General features: G+C 50.2%; 1 protein-coding gene across 2 annotated transcripts; it reads right to left on the reverse strand.

Annotated features, from left to right (window-relative positions):
* Positions 1 to 76: 76 nt before the first annotated feature.
* Positions 77 to 17552, reverse strand: hpca (hippocalcin). Of its 2 annotated transcripts, none has more exons than XM_040187851.2 (5): positions 16991 to 17552; positions 6548 to 6717; positions 5186 to 5467; positions 2978 to 3083; positions 77 to 2276 (listed from the first exon to the last, which is right to left on the reverse strand). In XM_040187851.2, the coding sequence occupies exons 2-5, from the start codon at positions 6641 to 6643 to the stop codon at positions 2179 to 2181; spliced, it is 582 nt and encodes a 193-aa protein (XP_040043785.2). In that variant the 5' UTR covers positions 6644 to 6717; positions 16991 to 17552; the 3' UTR covers positions 77 to 2178. The 2 variants fall into 2 exon arrangements, with proteins under 2 accessions (XP_040043785.2, XP_040043788.2); XM_040187854.2 differs by lacking the exon at positions 16991 to 17552 and adding an exon at positions 8307 to 8443.
* Positions 17553 to 19561: the final 2009 nt, after the last annotated feature.

Below are 19561 nucleotides of genomic sequence, written 5' to 3' on the forward strand. Positions count from 1 at the left end.
ATAATGGCAGCATGCGCAGTGCATTCTTTACATAAGTCAAACAACCAGAAATGAGTAAACAGTCCACACGGGCAGCTTTGAAACACATAAGTATATTTCAATATATCAATTTCAGATACATTGGAACAAACATGACAATCCTCGCAAGAGGTTTCCATGCAACAGAAAGAATAGGAAGTAAAAGGAGGTTAGTAAGGAAGAACAAAAGAAGGTGGGGTCGTTCTCCATCGCAGGGTACCGGTTCCTCAGAGGCAGCGACGAGAGAGAAAAAGGGCCGAGCCGGATTCCTGCAACTGGTGTTCCTTATCCTGTCAGGCGGAGGCAGTGACACTTCGGGATCCCAGAGAAGAGGCTCCCGCGCCGATGTTTGCTGCCCTTCCTACGTCCGGCCTAATGTGCGGACGCGGCAGCACCGGCGGTGAGAGCTCACTTCGCCCCCCCGCTGCATTCACTGATTTGGTTTGTGAGCTAGTGAAATGAATAAATCACATGTTTTGTCTGTGAAGTCCGGTATACGCCAACGAGCTAAAGAGACGATTCCCACAAGTTAGTTTATTTTGTTACAGATGTGTAAAGTCTGTCTACACCTTTGTGGAGACGCTAAACCACCAAGAATTATGGTATTCGGTTGAAATGAAGCCTTTTCAAAGGGGACGTTTCTCATATACTTTGTGGCAACGCAGTATGTTTTATGCACTGATCTTTTGATTGCAAATATGAACTAACCAGTAACTATAGTTATTTCATGCCTGACCTCAGTAAAGGGAAGATGTGAATGGAGCCCAGCCGATGGGGGCCTTGTGAGTGGTGCCTGCATGTCTGAACCTTTTACAAGTTGCATCTTTTCTTCACGTCCGAAGCGGCAGTCTGCCGTCGACGTGCTCCACTTCCCTCGGTGCTCCCGATGTCGCGTTAGCAGACCGCGCCGGATCTAACGCGCCAACGTGAACACGGCCACCAACGCGGGGAAACCCTGAAAACTCGCGGAACAAGTCCCTTCGTCTAACTGACGGGAGGTCATAAAAGCATTCAGCTGGAGGGTGATGAGCGAGCCCTTGGTGAGTTCTCTGTCTGTCAGAGGGTGGGGGGGTTGTGGGGTTGTTGGGGGTGGGTAGTGCCAAAGCAAGACAAATACTGCGGCGCTACAAAAATATGCCGACGTGCGTCAGCCGTCCCTGTGGAAGTGGTCAGTTGGTGGGATCATGCGGCACGGCGACGGCTTGCGGCTCTCTCAGACGCTCACTGCTCGTCGTCGAAAGAACTTCTAAATACTTGCAAATTAGGAAACAACACAACATGTAAATTCTGTGAAAGTCAGCCGCGAGCTCACAGTTGCAGATTCACATGCACACGTTACATTCGCGGCGAATGCGCAGCCCGTACGTCACAAACACGCGGCGGCTCAAACGATATGTGCTACTGGTGTCGATCAAAAGCGTCTACAGCGCCTAAACACATCCACGGCTCCCAAAGGGATCCATCGCATCTCACGCTTTCTCTCCCTGTCACTGTAAACTGGAATCAGATTAAAAGCAAGTAAAAATGAATAAATAAAACAGCTGGATGGAAGAAAAAATAACTTCTCATTTTAAAAAACAAATAACAAAAATGCGAGTAGATATCAATAGAAAGCAAATGGGTTCTTAGGCCTTCTTTTTTTCAGCAAAAGATCATATAGCAGTAAAATCCCCATTATCCTCGCCGACCACTCTGATCAGACAAGGAAAGCTGTGCTACATAATACTGCCTTTTCAATGCCAGAGAGAGTGAACCGTACATGAAGGAGACCTTCATCTTGTGACGTACAGAGACATACAGTATATACATGATGTACATGCGTGTCGGAGGACAGAAAAATCCACACTTTGTCACGAGCTCCTTGGAAATCCACCGTTCCAGGGAGAGAGGGAGAGATATCCAGGAACATTAGTGGAGGCCACCAACGCTCGTCCTCAAATGTCCCATCAGTTTTTCCAAATATAACAAAAAAATAAAAGCAAAATGATAGCGATGGCTTTTCTTATCCTCCTTAAAATCCCTCCTCCATCCTCGCACACAAAACAGACGAAAGAAAATAGATATGAGAGACGAGAAAACCATCATGCATTGATTTGAGTGATTCAAAAGCAACAGCGCGGGTGAGGGGCAAAGGGGTCGCAGCGGGACGGACGGGGGTCTTCAGAACTGGGAGGCCGAGCTGGGGTCACACTGGAGTAGCCGCACAATGGAGGGGTCGCTTTTGGCACCTTTGATGAACTCCTCCAGGGACAATTTGCCTGCAGGCGAGAGAGAGAAGAAAAAAGGAAAAAAATCAGTATTTATTTTGGAGGACTGTGTTACATAAAGACCTCTGTACTCTGTCCTGTATTGATGAACACATTCATCTTATAGGTTAATGATTCTGCCGAGTCATTTACAAGAGCTTTGGGAGGAACAGTTATGCTGCCAATACTGTGTTGTTATGCATTATGTAAACGTGCACTTGTTAAATGATATAGAGCAGTTTCAGATTTGTGTTGCGAAGTCAAAGAATAGAAGGGACTATATCTTGAAGTGTACGGGAGGATGTATTACATTGTTTTATATAAAAAAGGAATACATGCAATCCTGGGTTCTAACAAAAAAACCTGTTTCCACCCTGAGAGATGTTGGTTCCAAAACCATATGCTTCTGAAGAACCTTTGTTGAGTTTTTCAAGGGTGCTACATGAGACACTTCTGTCAAGAACCATTTTTATCCAAAGAACCATTACTGGTAGAAACATCCCCCGTGGAATATTTCTTGGTAGAACCCCTTGTTCTTGTTGCTACCCTTAAACGGTTGAAAGGTTCTGGTTCTTATCACCATGTAGGGGTTTTGGATGAATCATAGATGTTTCCAGGCATGACACTTGGCTTTAGGTAGAACCCTTTGAATTTGTTTAAGCTAGAACCTCTATTAAAAGTTTTACCAGGAGCCCAGAAATATTTCGTCTCACCGTCGTTGTTGAGGTCCATTTGTCTGAAGATCTTGTCCGTCCTCTTCTCCGGCGTGGATTCGTCCTCTGGCATCTTCATCACAGACGACACCATCTTGTAGATGGCCTGAAGGGGGAGGCGAGGGGCAGGAGGACGAGGTTTTGGGTGGGCGGCAGAACAGAAAGATAAGTGAACTCAGGCCGTCAGGGACCCATTAAGGAGACTCAGCAGGAAAGAACTCAAAAATAAAGCCGCTGCAGCTTCCAAGATGCTGATGAACACGCTTTCTAAAGTCCACACGATTCAAGGACACTTGTTACTCCCGATGCCAAGAGCTGCTCCCGGGTCCTCATGGCTATCAAACCACGCTATCACACGTATGACACATGCCATCAGGGGAAGGGGGGGGGGGTTACAAGCAGAGCTCACAGTATTGATCTGATACATCTTCATCTGCGGATCGTTACGAGCTCCTCGTGTCCCCTGACAGCATTAAATTCACCTCTGCAAGTGAGCAGAAAGAGAATCAGCCGGCCTCAGATGCAGATCTACAGTCAGCTTACGTGCCCATTAAATCACAGCTTCTCCACTGGGGGAGTGAGGTGTTAAAACTGACTGCAGCATCCTTAGAAGGGAAGGGGGCTTTTACAACATAAGCCCTCTGTGCTCTTTGGTAACGGCTGTAAGACCTTCTCTCTTGTGCTATAAAAGTCCACGTCTTCCTTAGAAAGAAAGATTAATCGTGGTGTGCAAGAGGAAATATTTATTCAAACCGCGGACAAACTCGATTCACACAGAAATTCACATCGATGCAATTGAAAGCTTGTTAAAAAGTTAATGATCAGGACCTGATTTACGGATGTTTGCCATTGATATCTGATTCATAAGACTCATTATTATGTGTATGACACAGGTTTTGAGTAACACAGCAACCCCGCCATACAGCTCTTTAATAACCTCGTTATACATTAGGTTAATAATGACGTGCATTTTCATTCATGTTTTGTTGGTGTCTTAGATCGTTATCGTTCTCGCTCCACGAGGACACAGTCTGTGTCTCTCAATGGGCCCCTCCTCTCTCATCCAACGGACCGTAATGAGGTTAAGGATGATCCCGGTATTCTGCACACTCAGGGATGAACTCTGGTTAAATTTAACCCGCTAATCTATGAGAACCCAGAAGCACACACACACACACACACACACACACACACAGACGCACACACAGCGAGATCCATGGGCAAATATCTCCACACGTCTTTATTTCTCCTCTTCAGTGACAGGATTACATCCTGCACTAATGGAGCCCTGTGCTTAACGGCCTCCACGCCTGAGCCAACACTGCAGTCAGCACATTAAGATAAGGATGTCTAAGGAAGTCTTTGCACGTCGGTGCTTGAGCCTCTTTGAACATATGAATGCACCAACTTGCATAATTCAAGTGAGTGTAAGTGCTCACAAAATCTAAGGATCGTATTTGGTTAACAAATGCGTTAAGTTTGCTAACTAATATATTTATGACATAATTTGGGGTCACCACACACGTCATGTGTCTCTGCTTTGGATCCTTTTGAACTTACTGTAATTTGTTTGTGGCCCCTATAATAACCGTAAGGAACTCCACTAATTGCGCTCGCAGCGCCAGTTTATCTGGATTGACAATTATGACTCAGCTTTTGAAAAAGTCCTCTTACACTGTAGAAGACTCGCCAACAAGAGGACAAAATAATGATGTTATTGCGGTTTACTCTTGGGCCAGAGTACAAACATCTCCTACACTCTTAGAAATAAGGGATCCAAACGGGTTCTTGTTGGGTTAAGTTGTTTTTCAAAGGTTATGAGTGGAACTTAAAGCCCTTTCATCCAAAGAACCCTCTCGGGAAGACAAGAGTTCTTCAAGGCCTGTTGATAATATGAGTGTTGACAGGGAAACCCATCAGCCCCCTTCCCCCAAAGGAAATGTGATTGTGAGCAATTATTGTTGTGTGTTGCACTACACCGCATTAGCCTTTCACACTGAAGGGTCCTCGATGGAACCCTCCAGCGTGGGTTCTAGATACGACTTTTGCAAATACGAAGGGTTCTTTGAAGAAAGGGGTTCTCGACAAAATACTAAATAAAAAGTGTTCTCGTGGGTCCTTGTTACGGGAGGGACCTTGAATACCGTTCACCTTGTCAACAAACTTGGCCCCCAACAGAAACAACAATACCCAGAGTCCTTTGCTCACCTGCACAATCTCCAGCATCTCATCGCGGCTGATGTACCCGTTTCCGTCCAGGTCGTACATGCTGAAGGCCCACTTCAGCTTCTGCTCCAGCTTGCCCCGTGACGTCACGCTCAGGGCGATGATGAACTCCCGGAAGTCTATCGTCCCGTCGGCGTTGGTGTCAAACGTTCGGAAGACGTGCTCCGCAAACTTGGAGGCGTCGCCGTAGGGGAAGAAATTGGCGTAGATTTTCTTGAACTCCTCCACATTCAGGGTGCCACTGGGGCAATCCTTCAAGAAGCCCTGGGGAGAAGACGACAGACGGCGGGGAAATGAGTTGGTCCTGGAGAATATAGTACATCTCCTTGAGGAAAGACGTTTTACATCATCAGATCCAAATTAACCATTTCAAATCCAGGAAACGTTTCATCCACATGACGATTGGTGTTGGATGGTTGAAAGCAGTTCGATCCTTTTTTCAGGGAGGCACATTGATAAATTAGCTTTGTGCCCAAGAAGCCAGTGTTTCTACTACTTACTATCTTAATTTTGTCGTATCAGAGAGCGACACAACTTTTTTCTGATCAACTGTCAAACAACGTGAGATCACGCGTGGAATATCCTCTGCAGTCCATACGGCGTCTCCAGCATCCTGGAGCTGTTAATCTGCTGAGAGCGAGCACCACTTCCCGTAGAGACCCGGGTTCAGTGGGACGTAAAGTCGGGGAAGTGCTGGGATATCATGCACAGCTCTTATTGGGGACGGCTTACACAGCTGTTGCATGGGTTTAATCCGCGCATAAAGCAGCAAAGAAGTGACACAAACACACCGCACACAGGACGAGATGCCGGATGGGTATGCCTTGGGGCGGGGTTAACTTGTGATTGACAGGCACCTGCCACGACCTCTGATAGTCGTATGTGCTTTTGTCTTTCAGTGTTAACCCGTTTACTGTTGTTGCTTGAAGTTAACTGCTGAAATGAGTATACACCAAGACGACTAAGCAATGCAGAGATCATTTATACACGTTATACCTAAAACTGTTGAATCTCTAAAACGGAAACAATCATATGCTTTAATATGTTTAATATCGGCCGGTCAATTGTAGTGGTTGCATGAAATGTAAATAACAGTGTTTATAGTACAGCGTGACTTGTACTGTTAGTACGGTTCTTGGTTAGGGTTATGGGGTTAGGGGGTTATGGGGTTAGGGTTAAGGGGTTAGGGGGTTAGGGTTAAGGGGTTAGGGTTAGGGTTAGGGGGTTAGGGTTAAGGGATTAGGGTTAAGGGGTTAGGGTTAGGGGTTAGGGTTAAGGGGTTAGGGGGTTAGTTTCAAGGGGTTAGGGTTAAGGGTTAGGGTTAAGGGGTTAGTACCAGCGTACCTTATACCACTCCTGCAGCTCGTGGTCGGAGAACTCTGTGTTCTCCCGGAGGTCCTGAAGCATCTCCGGCCGCAGCTTGCTGTTCTGTTTCCCCATGGCGACGGGACCGGACTCTTGGTTTCCTTGACAACAACAGCGTCTACAGCGCCGGACAGGCCGCTTTTCCCCACCTGTCAGTCAGAGGCACAGAGGAACGCGCCGTCAGCAGCAGTTAGCCAGAGCGATGGGTGACCTCTGGTGACCAACGAGAAGCACCGTCACGTCACCGGAGCCACCCACCAAAAAAAGAGCAATTATTCAACGAGAGAGACACTGTCGGCGAGAGGTGAGGAAGGTGTCTGTTACCGACCACCCGGAATACACAGGGGTTGAGTTTTTGCAAATTAAATCTCCGTGCAGAGCACAGAAAGTCTTTCACTCATTCAGAATTCAGACTTAGTCACATCGTGTCCCGGACCCCTCGACACGGAATGTTACGCAACGCCACGCAGCTTCAGACTGCTGCCTCGCATGAGCAGAACATGAAATAATCCTTAACGCACCCGCGTGACGTCAAGCGTTAGCCCGCTCATCACATTCACGGGTTTATCTGGCCAGCTGCGTGTTTGTGTCAAATCAGCTGTTTGCTGCGTGTGTGACTGTGTGTGTGTTTATGTGGCCGTGCATGTGTTTGTGTGTGTGTGTGTTTTCGTTTCATAATCCTCGTCTCAGCTCTGAAGAGAAGCTTTATGACAATACAATGGCGTTTGACAATGAATGCTCTTACACTCTTTAAAAAGTACTTTTTTGCAAATTAACTGACAAATTAAGGTCTTTCTAAGGTGACAATGTTCTTACAATAAACAACAATAAATCAACTTACAAACAGAATAATTGATATTATTTTAAACTGCGCATGAACACACAACCTGAATACGGCTTCTTTCACTTGAAAACATTTTTAGACTTCATGTGAGCAATTAAGTTGTTTTGGTTGCATTTCATGGACGATAGTGCAGAGAAAAAGATCAACTAACAACTTTCCTCCTCTGCAGTAGGCAGCTAATTAAAAAGGGTTTCACCTTCAAAGCAGTGTCCTCTGTGTGTGTGTGTGTGCGGGGGGGGTTGGTTATCTGAATTACAGTCGTATTACAATTACAGGGCTTGGACACCTTCTGATGAGGTATAAACTAACCGGCGCTGTGGCTGTCGAAGGTCTTTGATTTGCTTCCCTGCAAAACAAAACCCACACGGCCGATCGCCCCGTTGCTCGAGTTGACAAAGTCCGACTCACATTGAGTCCTCGACGGGCTCCACTAAAGGCCCGTAACACTGACGCTGACGCTTGCAGTCAGTTCCCAGGCTACTGAAGGGATAACTGCAGCCATCGATTATGATTCCGTCCCTCCTCTCGGGGACCGGCTGCACACTGAGACATAGGAAGCGATATATTGGGCTTTTGCCACGTGGCATAATAGTGCTGCTTGTATCCAGACTGTGCCGGGGTGTGATGAGGGACGATCGCTGGAAAACACCTTTCAAAACCTTCACAACGCGGGAAAAATAATGATCTCTTATTATCTCTGTCGTCTCAAATCGACAGTACACATCTCCTCTAATCTCATTTGCTCGGGTTAGTTGGCCGCCCTCGTTTTCCTTTTCCCTCTGGTCAGAACAAAGGCAGTGATGGGGCGGCGTCTGCAACGCTCCGAGCCATCTCAGGATATGAGCGCATCTCGCCATAACAAACACCCCTCAAAAACCCAACCCTGCTTCGTACCGTCCCTCCATCATGAGGCACGGATCGCCAATCCCTCTCTCCAGTGGAAGCCCCCAACGCGCACAGACTCTGCCCCTCCAACATCTGTTCCAGAGCCACTAAGCGGGTGGCCAACATCTGGGCCGATGATCCCTGCGCCGGGGAGGAAGGAGGGCGAGACGGAGGACGGAGGGAGACAAAAACGTGCAAAGGCACAGGATGGCGGTGGACGGAAGGGGAGGCGGAGGAGACGGCGGATCACCAGCGGCGATGAGCGGTTCCTCCAGAGACAGAGAGCCTTGTTGGATGATAGAAAGTCGGAGTACGTCATCGCATCGGAGTTCAGAGATCAATGAAAATAGAAAATAATGAATAATAATTACCAAGTAGCAACAAACTCCCGGTTTCAAACCTGACGAACTCTAATCTAATTAATAGAATTTAAATCAAGGCACAACTTTTAATGAAACCGTTGAGGTGTGATTCAGAATATAGTTATTTTAAGCAGCCAGTAACCAGATGTTTTGTGCCAATATTATAATGGAATTTATTTTTTTATGAAGCCACTTTATTGCCCTATAATCCCTAAAGCAGCATATTGCCCATCAGTGGACACTAAAATGAATTGAGTTGCTTCGGCTGCTCCTTCAGGAGGACTGAAGTTTTACTGCAAATTTCACAAACCGTCTGAAACAACAAAAACACATAAGACCGTCTTCTTTTTTAATAAAAGGCCGGTTTCACGGCGTCAGCACAACTTGCAATAAATAAAGTGGGTCGGAGGAATGCGAGAAGGAGAACGTCAGAAAAGGTTAGAGGACCGATAAGTCCAAAAGTCCAATTCAACGCTTTAGAGAGACATTCTCCCCCCGTCCCGCCCCCAGCTGGTTTAATGTTCTCATAAGAAAAGAAAATTCAGTCTGCCAACAGCTCAGCCCTTGGGGGGGGGGATTGAAGAGACGTGCGGCTGAAGAATAAAGCGAAGTCGAGCTGATACCAAGTGAAAAGAACAGATCAAAGAAATGACAAGTGCCATTGATCTCTTTCTCTCGAGTGTCTTCAGCCTCCCGTTGCATCTTCTCACAGAGCAGCAATCTGAGACCACCTGAGGACCAACACATTCATTTTCTTCCTCCACTCCCCTCGTTGTGCCTTCACCCCCACCCCCCCTTGCATTTTGCCACATACTGTTGGGTCACGATGACGCAGATGTGATTACGGGTCTTCAGAAGAACAGCAGAGATCGTTGGGGCTCCCAGTTGGGTCTCCGCCTGTTCCCATGGCGACGGATAAGACAACAGGCGTCACGGTGATGTCATCTGAGGCCTTACGTAACTATCGGGGAGTCCTCCGGTGAGCTTAATCCCGGCCACGAAGAAGTGAGCCTGTGATGGAAATGGAAAGATCGTCACCGATGAAGACTAAGATGCGTCATTCTTGCTTTGGGGAGACGCTCGGCGGCAGCTCCTCCGTGTAAATAATGGATTCAAACGCATCGTCTGCTCGCTGCATGTTGCGTCCTCCCTGCTTACTGATACGTTCGGCATCAAGCTGCTGATCAATACCAATGAGTTCACTCGCTTCGCTTCCATCTCAAGGGACCGGGAGGAAAGAAGAAGACGAAGAAGAAGGGCGGTTGAAGGTGCGGAGAGTTATTGAAGGAGAAGACATTCAGGGAGCGGTTAAAAATAAGAATGAGGGCTGGTCCTCGGTGTGGAGCTCTCTCCCCTGCTGCACGAATCCTGATAATGACTCCTGAAGAGGCCTCGTTGTACTCTGCCATCTCCTTCGTTTCATCTAAAGCATCTGATGTGAAAACCGCACAATGATTTGGCGAAGGAGAAAGTGATGAAGCAACACTTAAGGTCACGTATGTGCAGAAGCGAGGGATCAAAAGGCTTCGGTGGGGGGGGGGGGGGCGGAACCTTAAAGAGGGACGGAGATCGTTCAGATCGTCGATGTCATTCTTGGGAGGAGAGAACGGAAATAATAATCATAATATGATCATCATAATCACATTAAGAGACACTTGTTCTGAGTCTATAAAGACCTCCTGCTTGTTCGATGGTCGTCCATTCCTGCAGAGTGTTCTCAGTGTTTTCACTACGTCGCCACACGTGATTGAGATTTTAACGCACACTTGCAGGACCACGGCGGCAGACCTCCCTTTTTTTAGGAACACAGACCGCCACCAGGGAGGAGGCCGACCTCGTTACGCAACCTCCAACTGGACCACAAGGACAAAGCTTAATGTCCTCCGTCCGGAAGTAAGTAAAAAAAAAACTCTGTTATCTAAGACCTGCGGGAAAACGACGACAAAGATGAATGCGTTCCTGTTTGCGTTGAATACGAAGTGATTATAGAAGAACACCGTTTCCCCAGCATACGACCCGAGTGTCCTCCTCTGCCGATGTCCAGGACACAAAAATCTCTCTTGCTGTTATATTTTTAATAAAAAAAAAAAAAAAGAAAGCATACAAACATGTCAGCACACATTTTCTTCTGTGTTTCCTTCCAGGGGAGAGATACAAGCCGGCTGATGGCAACAAGGAGAGAGAAGATATTCATTGATGTAATATTTATGTCATATTTTTCTAGCCTCTTCGCTGCCTTCCCTCATGAAATATTCACACCAGAAAGCTCATCTTCGCACACGGCAACGCAGAATCCACCCGTGTAGCCGCGTAACGCGTCAGCCGACCAGTTGAGCCGAGCAGCCGGTTCCCTCTCTGCATTGCGCGACGATGATAATAGGTGAAACGTGTCCTGCTGAGTTACAGGCGAAAGGAATTGAGCCATTCGTTAAGCCCCCCGACCCCCCCCCCCCCCGCTGCTACTGCGTCAAGCTGTCGGAGCGGCCGTGGAGCCGAAGGGCCGCTGAGGACAGAAGGTTTGATGTTACATGAAATGAAGGAACAGCATCGTCCCCACGAGGGAAGGCGGGACTTTATTTGCTGTAACGGTCATTGAAAAGGACATTTAGCACACTTTACTAGCTAGCGTAGCATAACGCCCAATTGGGTGCAAACCAAGCCCGGCCAACTCAACGCTACCATTGGCCAGTCTGCTTTACGGGGGCGGGACTTAGCAAAGGGTCAACTGCGACAATCGCAAAGAGAAAGAGGGGCCCGGAGTTCTGCTCGACCTCTAGTCTCGGTTCCGGCTCCCGCGGGGCGCGGCGATATTTATAGACGTCAGTACTGTTCTCTCCTGTAAAATAATCCAACCTTTAGTCAGGGCGCTACGGCAGATGTTAAAGCTGCTGTGTAACTCATTATAAAAGCCGGATTCCTGTGTGTTTGCGTGTGACGCTTTTTTCAGGTATGCCAACAAAACATGTCCAATAATTACCGCCGCGGCACCCAAACAGCGATCAGCGTAATCCCGTGGATTATAAACAGATTAGTGGAGCAGTTTTCACCGGTGATGCGACATTCACAGGCACGCACGCGGCACACGACGTGGAAATCAGGAATCAATTAGCTGATTGGAACAGGTTTGTTCAGTTTGAACCAAGATCCTCCGTCACGGAACTTAATGCTGGTTGTTTTTCAGCCAGCGCTCATGAGGCAGCTAACAATTTGAATCCAAGCTTTCAGGAAGGACAAAGTCTCCACGTGGGCCCAACAATGGCTTCCGCTTTCACAAGAAAGTCAACGGGGACATTTGCTGGTTTGAAAAATCAGTTCTATTCTTGGACCAAATCATAAATCACGTTTCCCATCGACGGGTTATGTGACATTGTGTGACCGACCCCTAAACCAATCCATAGCGCCGACGGGTTCCCCTCAGGGGGCGCCAGTTCTATTCATGCCGCGAGCTGAAGGAGGATCATGATATACTTCTATCCTTAGCTGCAATCAATACGCTGACAGACTCCGTTCTGTTGTCCTTCCTCCTTCTGGCCCCGCCAAAATAAAACGACGGCAAAGTCATTCTGTCGTTTCCTAACAGCCCCTGATCTCCGCTCAACGCCTCGGGCCGAGCGCGCCGCTGCCTGAGCCCCCCCCCCCCCCGTTGTCGCTGCTCCAGATCTTTCCGTCCCGCTTCTGCCAAGGAAATCGGCAACAGGACCGAACGGGACCGGCTGGAGCGCGGCCACGTGGTCCCCGTCACCAAAACACCCCAGCAGGCCTTTTCGCTGCTGTTTGGCCCCGTGGAGATAAAACCAATGTGGACGCGTCCGAGGGAGATCGACAAACCCCCCTCGGCGCGTTACGATTTCCCCCGCCGGTGTAGAGGGAGACGTGGGAAAGCGGTGTGAGGGGCTCTGGTCAAACGATGAAGGGGAATCTTCGACTCCGACGACAACCTGAATCCCACCTGGCAGAAAGCAACGAGCGCGAGGCCGGCGTCTAAAAATACCCTCGGCGACCGAAAGGGCCGACTCAGCGAGACCTCGCCCTTCGCCAGGCGAGCCTGTCGCACCGACGCGTGGTGGAGATATCCCACAGCGAATCCTCTAAACCTCAAGGATGCACGCTGTGTGTTTGTGTGCGTGACGTACCGGGGGGGGAAGACACAAACGCACGCACCGCAGCGCTTTGCATAATAAGAGTATCGCTCGCCGGGCCCGAGAGGCGGACGTCACGCTTAATGGACCCCGGCTCCGGGGAGCAGCGCCACAGATGCAGGTTGCAACGTGATTTTGCACCAGCAACGAGTCTGCAGTCATTACAGCTGCTCGTAAACGCGTCCAAGCCGGCCGGCGCCACATTGATTTTTCTATTTCGGATCGGCCCTTTGTTATTGCCCGGAGAGGCTGCGAGAGTCGGGGCCAGAGGGAAACGGCTGAGCTTAATTGACGGTGTCATGGTACGACGCTGCTGTAATATTTCAACAGGAACGTTCTCTTTCGCCCCCCGTCACCGTGGAAACGCCGCCCCACTCTCGTGTGGACGGGAGAAGAAACAACACACTCTGCCTCCATGCGTGCGGCCGAGGTAGAGACTCACCTGGTCCTTTTTCTTCACCGAAACGGGTGGAGCAAAGCTTTCATGTCCCACAAGGACCGTTTACAGACAGCCGTCTATAACCAAGCAAAAGTAACGGACAAGTTAAGCGATCAATAGGATGCACACACACAAACAAGTCGCCGCAGTCGAAACCATCGGGGGAAGCAGCCAAAGAGGAAAAACAGGAGGCTCCCATGAAACGGGACGGGTCACATTCCAGTGGACGGACATCCCTCCTGCCGCTGATACTGGGACCACATGACCGCGTGTCTTTGTGTAGGTGTAATCTGGCTCTGCGGAGAGGTGGAACGAGAGGAGCGTAGACGGAGGCTGCGTCCACCCTGCCCCCCGCGCTTCGCTCCGAGCGTCCTCGTTAGTACACTCATCCGGAGGTTTAGGGCGACCAAGGACGGGCAAGTGGACAGACTCCTGAGTCCGACTGAAGGACGCCGACGATAAAACTCACCGCACTTCATAATCCCAAAATACTGCCGGCGTGATCGTCCCCGCGGAGAGGACGTGGAGCAGAGCGCTGGGAACGAAACAGAGGACCTCTCTTTTCTGAGTGTGTGTTCTCCAACACGTCTCATCAGAAGACACACACACACACACACACACACACACACACACACAGTGGTTCACGCACGCTTTTCTCCCCGTTAGGCCACATTCTGAGCTCCTAATCGCCGATGTTCGTTCAAACCTCCTCATCAGTCGTCATTCTCTTACTCGCCCTCGGGCCGATTCACTGCTTCGACTCGATGCTCTTTCCTCTTTCTCGTTCCAACTCATTTCGTTTTCCGACGCTTTTGCTGGAGGACAAGAGGCGGAATCGCGCAGCAGTTGTATCACATCAATCCGGCCCAGCGTCTTTTGATTGGATTCACTGGCAGCAGCTCGTCGTCCGTACGACGGGGGATTGGAATAATCATGTTGCTTAAGCTCCACATCTGGTTTGCTCACACAGATGTTCCACTCATATGGTCCGGGTTGCTCTGACAAGGCAACCATGAGGATCTCGGGTCGATAATGATGGAAATAATAATTTAGTTTCAATTGGTGTGAAACAGAAATGTGGTTTGAATTGACATCAAACACAATAACGATTTGTTTACATATTCGAGCCAAAAGAGCCGATAATAATTCCTAAAAAGTGACTGAATGATTCGGGTTTCAGTCGAACAAAGTGCTCACAAATTGGAGCGGCGGTGTCGTCTTTGGTTCGGGACCTCCAGCGGAGCAGCCGCTCTCCCTCGGCCTCATCGTGGGCCTCATCACGACGGGACGGGGGTCACAGACCTGGGGTCGACCCCGGCGGGGCCACGTGGCCCCTACGCGTGGAGACAGGGACGCAGGAGCTCCGTTTCGAGGTGGATCCGATGCTCTCTCGTTCCCTGGCAAAGATCTGATAAGCCGGGATGCCCCGCGGCACGTGAATTATGGGTACTGTGGTGCATCAAAAGGGCACGCGAGATCCACTTAAGTCGTCATGAGGACGGCTACAGCCGCGTAATGTCTCCTGTGGCTCGAGAGCAGCTTTGTCACGGCTGAGAAAGCACCGCGAGGACGCCGCGCTGACGTCATCGGGACTATTTCGGTCACTGCGGGGATGTTTTTTGCAGGCCGACGCTGTCAGAAAGGCTTCTGGTGTTTGTAATAATAAAACATCTCATCAAACCAAAGCCGGGCAGTAAAAATGTTTTCATTAAATAAGTAACATTTGAATGTTTTCGACCTTAAAAGCAACAAAAACAAAGTGGAATGTCACTTCCACAACTTTCATATTCAGATTGTTTTGTGTATGTTTAGTCTTTTTTGGACAGATATGACCACATTTCTGGGCAAAGGTTTAAAGAGGAGCTTCTCTAGAATTCTTTAAGATGAAAATCAGATAATTTGAAATAAATGCAAAAGGCAAATGACAAATGCAACACAACTTGTTTCCTCTCCATGGGCCGAATTCCACTGGCCTTCCTCTGCTGCCTGAAGATGTACAAACAGCATTCCTATGCAAGGGGAGTAGGTGTGGGGGGGGGGGGGGGACCCTGACCCAAAGCCTGGGGGCCTCTCTGGCTCCTCAGAGGTCTCCAAGCGTCGGGAGCATTCAAAGGTTTCACTTGTCTCTCTGGAGGACAAAGAGCGAGAAAGCCAAGAGGCCGAGCCGCCATGTGCTTCCATCCCGTGATCCACCAGCGGCCCGAGGAAGACTCCTTATTCCAAAGTGACTCTCGGGGGTTGTGCGCAAACAAGCGGTCGGGGGGGCAAACCCGCCGCGGTGACGTACGAGGGCAAGGTCACCTGTGTGAGAAAACACCCGGCTGCAAGAAGTGCATCGCACAGCACCGGAGTCAATGAAACACACCTCAGCTTGGGGCTTAACACCTCAGGGTTAACATCTGCTCAGATGTGTGCGTATACAAGTTGTGTGTGTGTGTGTGTGTGTGTGTGTGTGTGTGCAGGCGGGAGGGAGAAACACCCCGTTACACATTCATCTTCCTTATGTAACCGCTAGCGTTAGCACGTGAAGGCTAAGCCCCGCTCCTTCCAGACCAAAACATCAGCCCGATGGGGCCGAGTGGAGCGATCTTCCCCTGAATATGGATCAAGTTGTTCGGGGGCCGCCGTGCCCCACGTGACCATTACACCCCCCCCCCCCAGGGTCACCCCCAAATGACGGCCACGTTGACCTCTCACCCCCCCCAACTGGCTTTCACGTGACGCCTCCCAACATCCCCGCAGGGGTCGGGTAAGCTGACTCTCTGCACAGGACGGGAACCAGTTCGATCTGACTGGGTGGTGCGGACGCAGCTGGGTGGCATATGGGGAAGAAAAAGAGGTGAAGCTTCTTCTCCTTCTTCTTCTCGTCGTCTGAGGGAAAAGGAGAGAAGTCCCAAAACAACCTGGTGAGGGATTGAAGGTGTCACGGTGCATGCACCCCCCCCCCCCCCCCCCCCCCCAGCTGCCTCCTGTTTTATTGACCACAAAACCACTGCCAACGAGAAGAGATTTCCACTTCAGATAAAATTCCACATCTGGCACAAGACGCACGCGATGCGGAGCTGAGAGGACAGAGCACACGCTGCATTACAGCAACACAACTTTGACTCTGCTCACATTGTAGTAATCCTACTCTTCTGATGCATAAGGCACATCTTTACAAAGTTACAGCCTGATTGTTGCTATAAGAGGAACCACCGCTGCGTAAAATGACCCACATTCCTCAAAGAGAATTCACGTAGCTCGTAATTCCGAGAAGGTCGAATTAAGGAGGCGACTCCGAGGGTCCGATTCTTCTCTTCCTAGTTGTCATTGAGATGAATGCTCCTCGTGGCCGTGAGGCACAGAGCAGCACCACGCGCATCCATCCTCGTTCGCGTCATTCATAAAAGAAATAAATAATACTCTCATCCTATTGGCCCGCGCGGAAGAGCGGCTCCGGGTTTTTTTTTGACTTACTCGATCCAAGCAGATGATCAACCCGCAGCACCGGCGTCTGTCTCAACGCGACCGAACGACCCCCGCAGGAGTCCCGCGGGGCGGGTTCAGGTCCCATCGGCCGGTTCCTGTCCCCCAAACACAATCCGACACATGCGGGCAAAGGCGCCCGCGTCGCGTCTCCAGAAGCCCCCCCGACGCGACCCTCGCGACACCCGCGGCGGCGTTGCGTAAAGCGCGCATCGTCAAGGAGGGCTAAACGTCTGCGTTGTACTACACGAATGCCCCCCCACCCTTCCGCCCTTCTGCCCTTACCCGATGCAGCCGAGGCAGCGTCTGTCGCGGGGAGGATGGTCTCCGTCCTCCGGTGCAGCGGGGGGCCGGTGTGCGGGACTTGTGACCGGCTATCGGATGCTCGTCTCGGGCTGCAGACGCTCTCTTCTCCCCGCGGTGCCGCTGATGCCGGATCCTCCTTCTGCTTCACCGCTGCTGCTGCTGCTGCTGCTGCTTCTCCTCCTTCCACGCAGACTGGCAGAGTAGGAGGGGAGGGGGGGGGGGGGGGGGGGGGGGGCGATGCAGTGGGGGAGTGTGGGGGAGGAGGAGGGGGCTGGGGTCCTTTGGCTACGGCAGCCGAGCCCTGCGAACCATGTCTCCGGGAGGCAGCGGTGTCGTTGGGGCTGATTCCTCTCCTCCGGCGGTCGGGACGCGATGGGCGATTGGGACGGTGTGTGTTTAGATGCTGAGCGCCCCGGTGGGGTGGATTTAAACCGGGGGGGGGGGGGGGGGTATTACGTGGTAGGGTTTTAATTAGACAGCGCTGAGCCTATTGGCACCGACGTTGCGCACAGCCCTCCTCTTATTTCTCTCCCTCTCTTTCTCCCCCCCCCCTCCTCCCCCTCTCGCTGCAGAAAGCTAAGGCGCACATGCGTGTGTGTGTCACACAGAACGACGGCGCTCCGTGCTGAGTGGGTGCTAATGTGATTTGCAGCGCCACATTGGGGCTCTTTGTGGTGCAGATGGAGGTGGCGCAGAGGTCACAGGCATGATATGACTGGTGGTTTATCTTCATCAAAACGACACGGAAATGGAAATATAAAATAGTCAAGCGGACTATTTGTGACATGCAAATAAAAGGTTTCCATCCATGTGATGCAGATTTGACAAGGATTTCCACTCAAGACCCTAAATGTGTTGTATATCTGCAATTTGATCCAATATTTGGAAAGTAAGTTTCACTCTTTGTTCTTAATATGTGAGGAGCTCAGTGACCAACACTTCCCACTAAAACATCAACAGGAAAAGTGCCATTTGAGAAAAGAGAGACTTAAAAATAAATAAATTGCATAATAATCATGATAATCGTGATAACTCTTCTTTTTAAATGTTAAATTACTTTAAAAAAGTGAAACGAACAAATCTCAGTCCCCTTTTCTCTCCACGCACTCTTTCTGTTTCTCTTCAGGGGAGAGGAGGTGCTTCATGTGCCATTTGATTTATTCATGTATATTCGTCACAATCAGGTTTCATCCCTCAGCAGCACCTCAGCCGAGCATAACAACTTTTCTTTTCTAATTCACGGCGTTTGCTCACCGACTTCTTGATGCACAATTGGAATAATAAACCAGAGCGAGACAACACACATGATGCTCTTTTACTTCTGAAGGTACTTGTCCACCTGAGCCGTGGTCGCACCTCACAGGCCCTGAGACCGCTGTGGGAAGCTGATGTCGGACTGGTTCCAGGGAGTCCAAAAACGCTCAAATCATTTCAGATTAGCGGAGGTAAGATTAGTCGTAGACGTAGATTAGTCCCAAGCCGTTGATTCCATCTCAGAATCCGCCGAGGACTGATTTAAAACAGTCCAAACCAAATCCAACCGCTTTCATACCCCAAGAGCTCTGCGCCTTTGGGCCAGAGGAATGAGCGCAGACATCAGGACTCCTGGTCTTAACCACGGCAACCATCTAGAAAAGCCTGACGACACGCACACATTTGCATTTGTAATGACGAGCGAACCCAGACCAACTGGTTAATGGTGTTCCAGCTGTTCCAAACGTCCCCAGTAAAAGGCCACGGAGAGCGAAAGATCTTCGGCGAGGAGGTCAAAGCACGCACACCGCCTGATTCTGCTTGGATTGGTTTCATGTGCACCATACGGAGGAGCGTGGACGCTGCGCCGCGCTCTGGCACAGTTTTGCTGCTCTCATTTCCGACGTTCGGGCCAAGTTTAGCTCCACAAAGTCCATGGAAGTGTGCATGATTGGTGCTTGGAGAGTTGCGTGAGCGAGGCCTGCCGGGGCGCGTGTGCGTGTGCGTGTGCGTGGTCACGCGTGCTCTCTTCAGCTCGCAGGGATCCGAGCGGATGGGAAGCTGCTATGCGAGAGTTTCTCTCGTCTTCTATTTCCGTGACCTTGCGACCCGAAAGGAGTGGAGGAGTTACTGTAGCGGAGGAACATGGTGTCCTGCTTCGTTTTTCGTGGTGTGCTCTCCACCCACACACCTCCACCACCACCCCCCCCCCCCCCCCTCCCCTCCCCCCGACTCGTCTCACCCCTCTGTTGTATCACCGAAGGTGAGACAGGGACACATATCTGACTCAGCTTCTTGCTTATTTCATTAGTTGTTCATAACTGTCTCTCTGTCCTGTGAATGAGGACGCTGATGTGATTGGATTACCCCCCCCTCCCCCCCCCCCTCACCCCCTCACCCCCTCACCCCCCCTCTCTGTCTCTCCGGGCGTTTTGTGTACTGTTGGCACTTTCCCTCCTCCGAGCACGCGGGTTCAACGCTGCTGTTGCACTTTCTCCGGTCTTGCGTAACAGCGCAGCGGTCGCGTGGCGGCGTCCTCCTCCTCCTCCCCCGGGCGGGACGGCCACTGTGGGACAC

The sequence above is a fragment of the Gasterosteus aculeatus genome, chromosome 10 (genome assembly GCF_964276395.1).
Source record: "Gasterosteus aculeatus chromosome 10, fGasAcu3.hap1.1, whole genome shotgun sequence".
NCBI classification, from domain to species: domain Eukaryota; kingdom Metazoa; phylum Chordata; class Actinopteri; order Perciformes; family Gasterosteidae; genus Gasterosteus; species Gasterosteus aculeatus.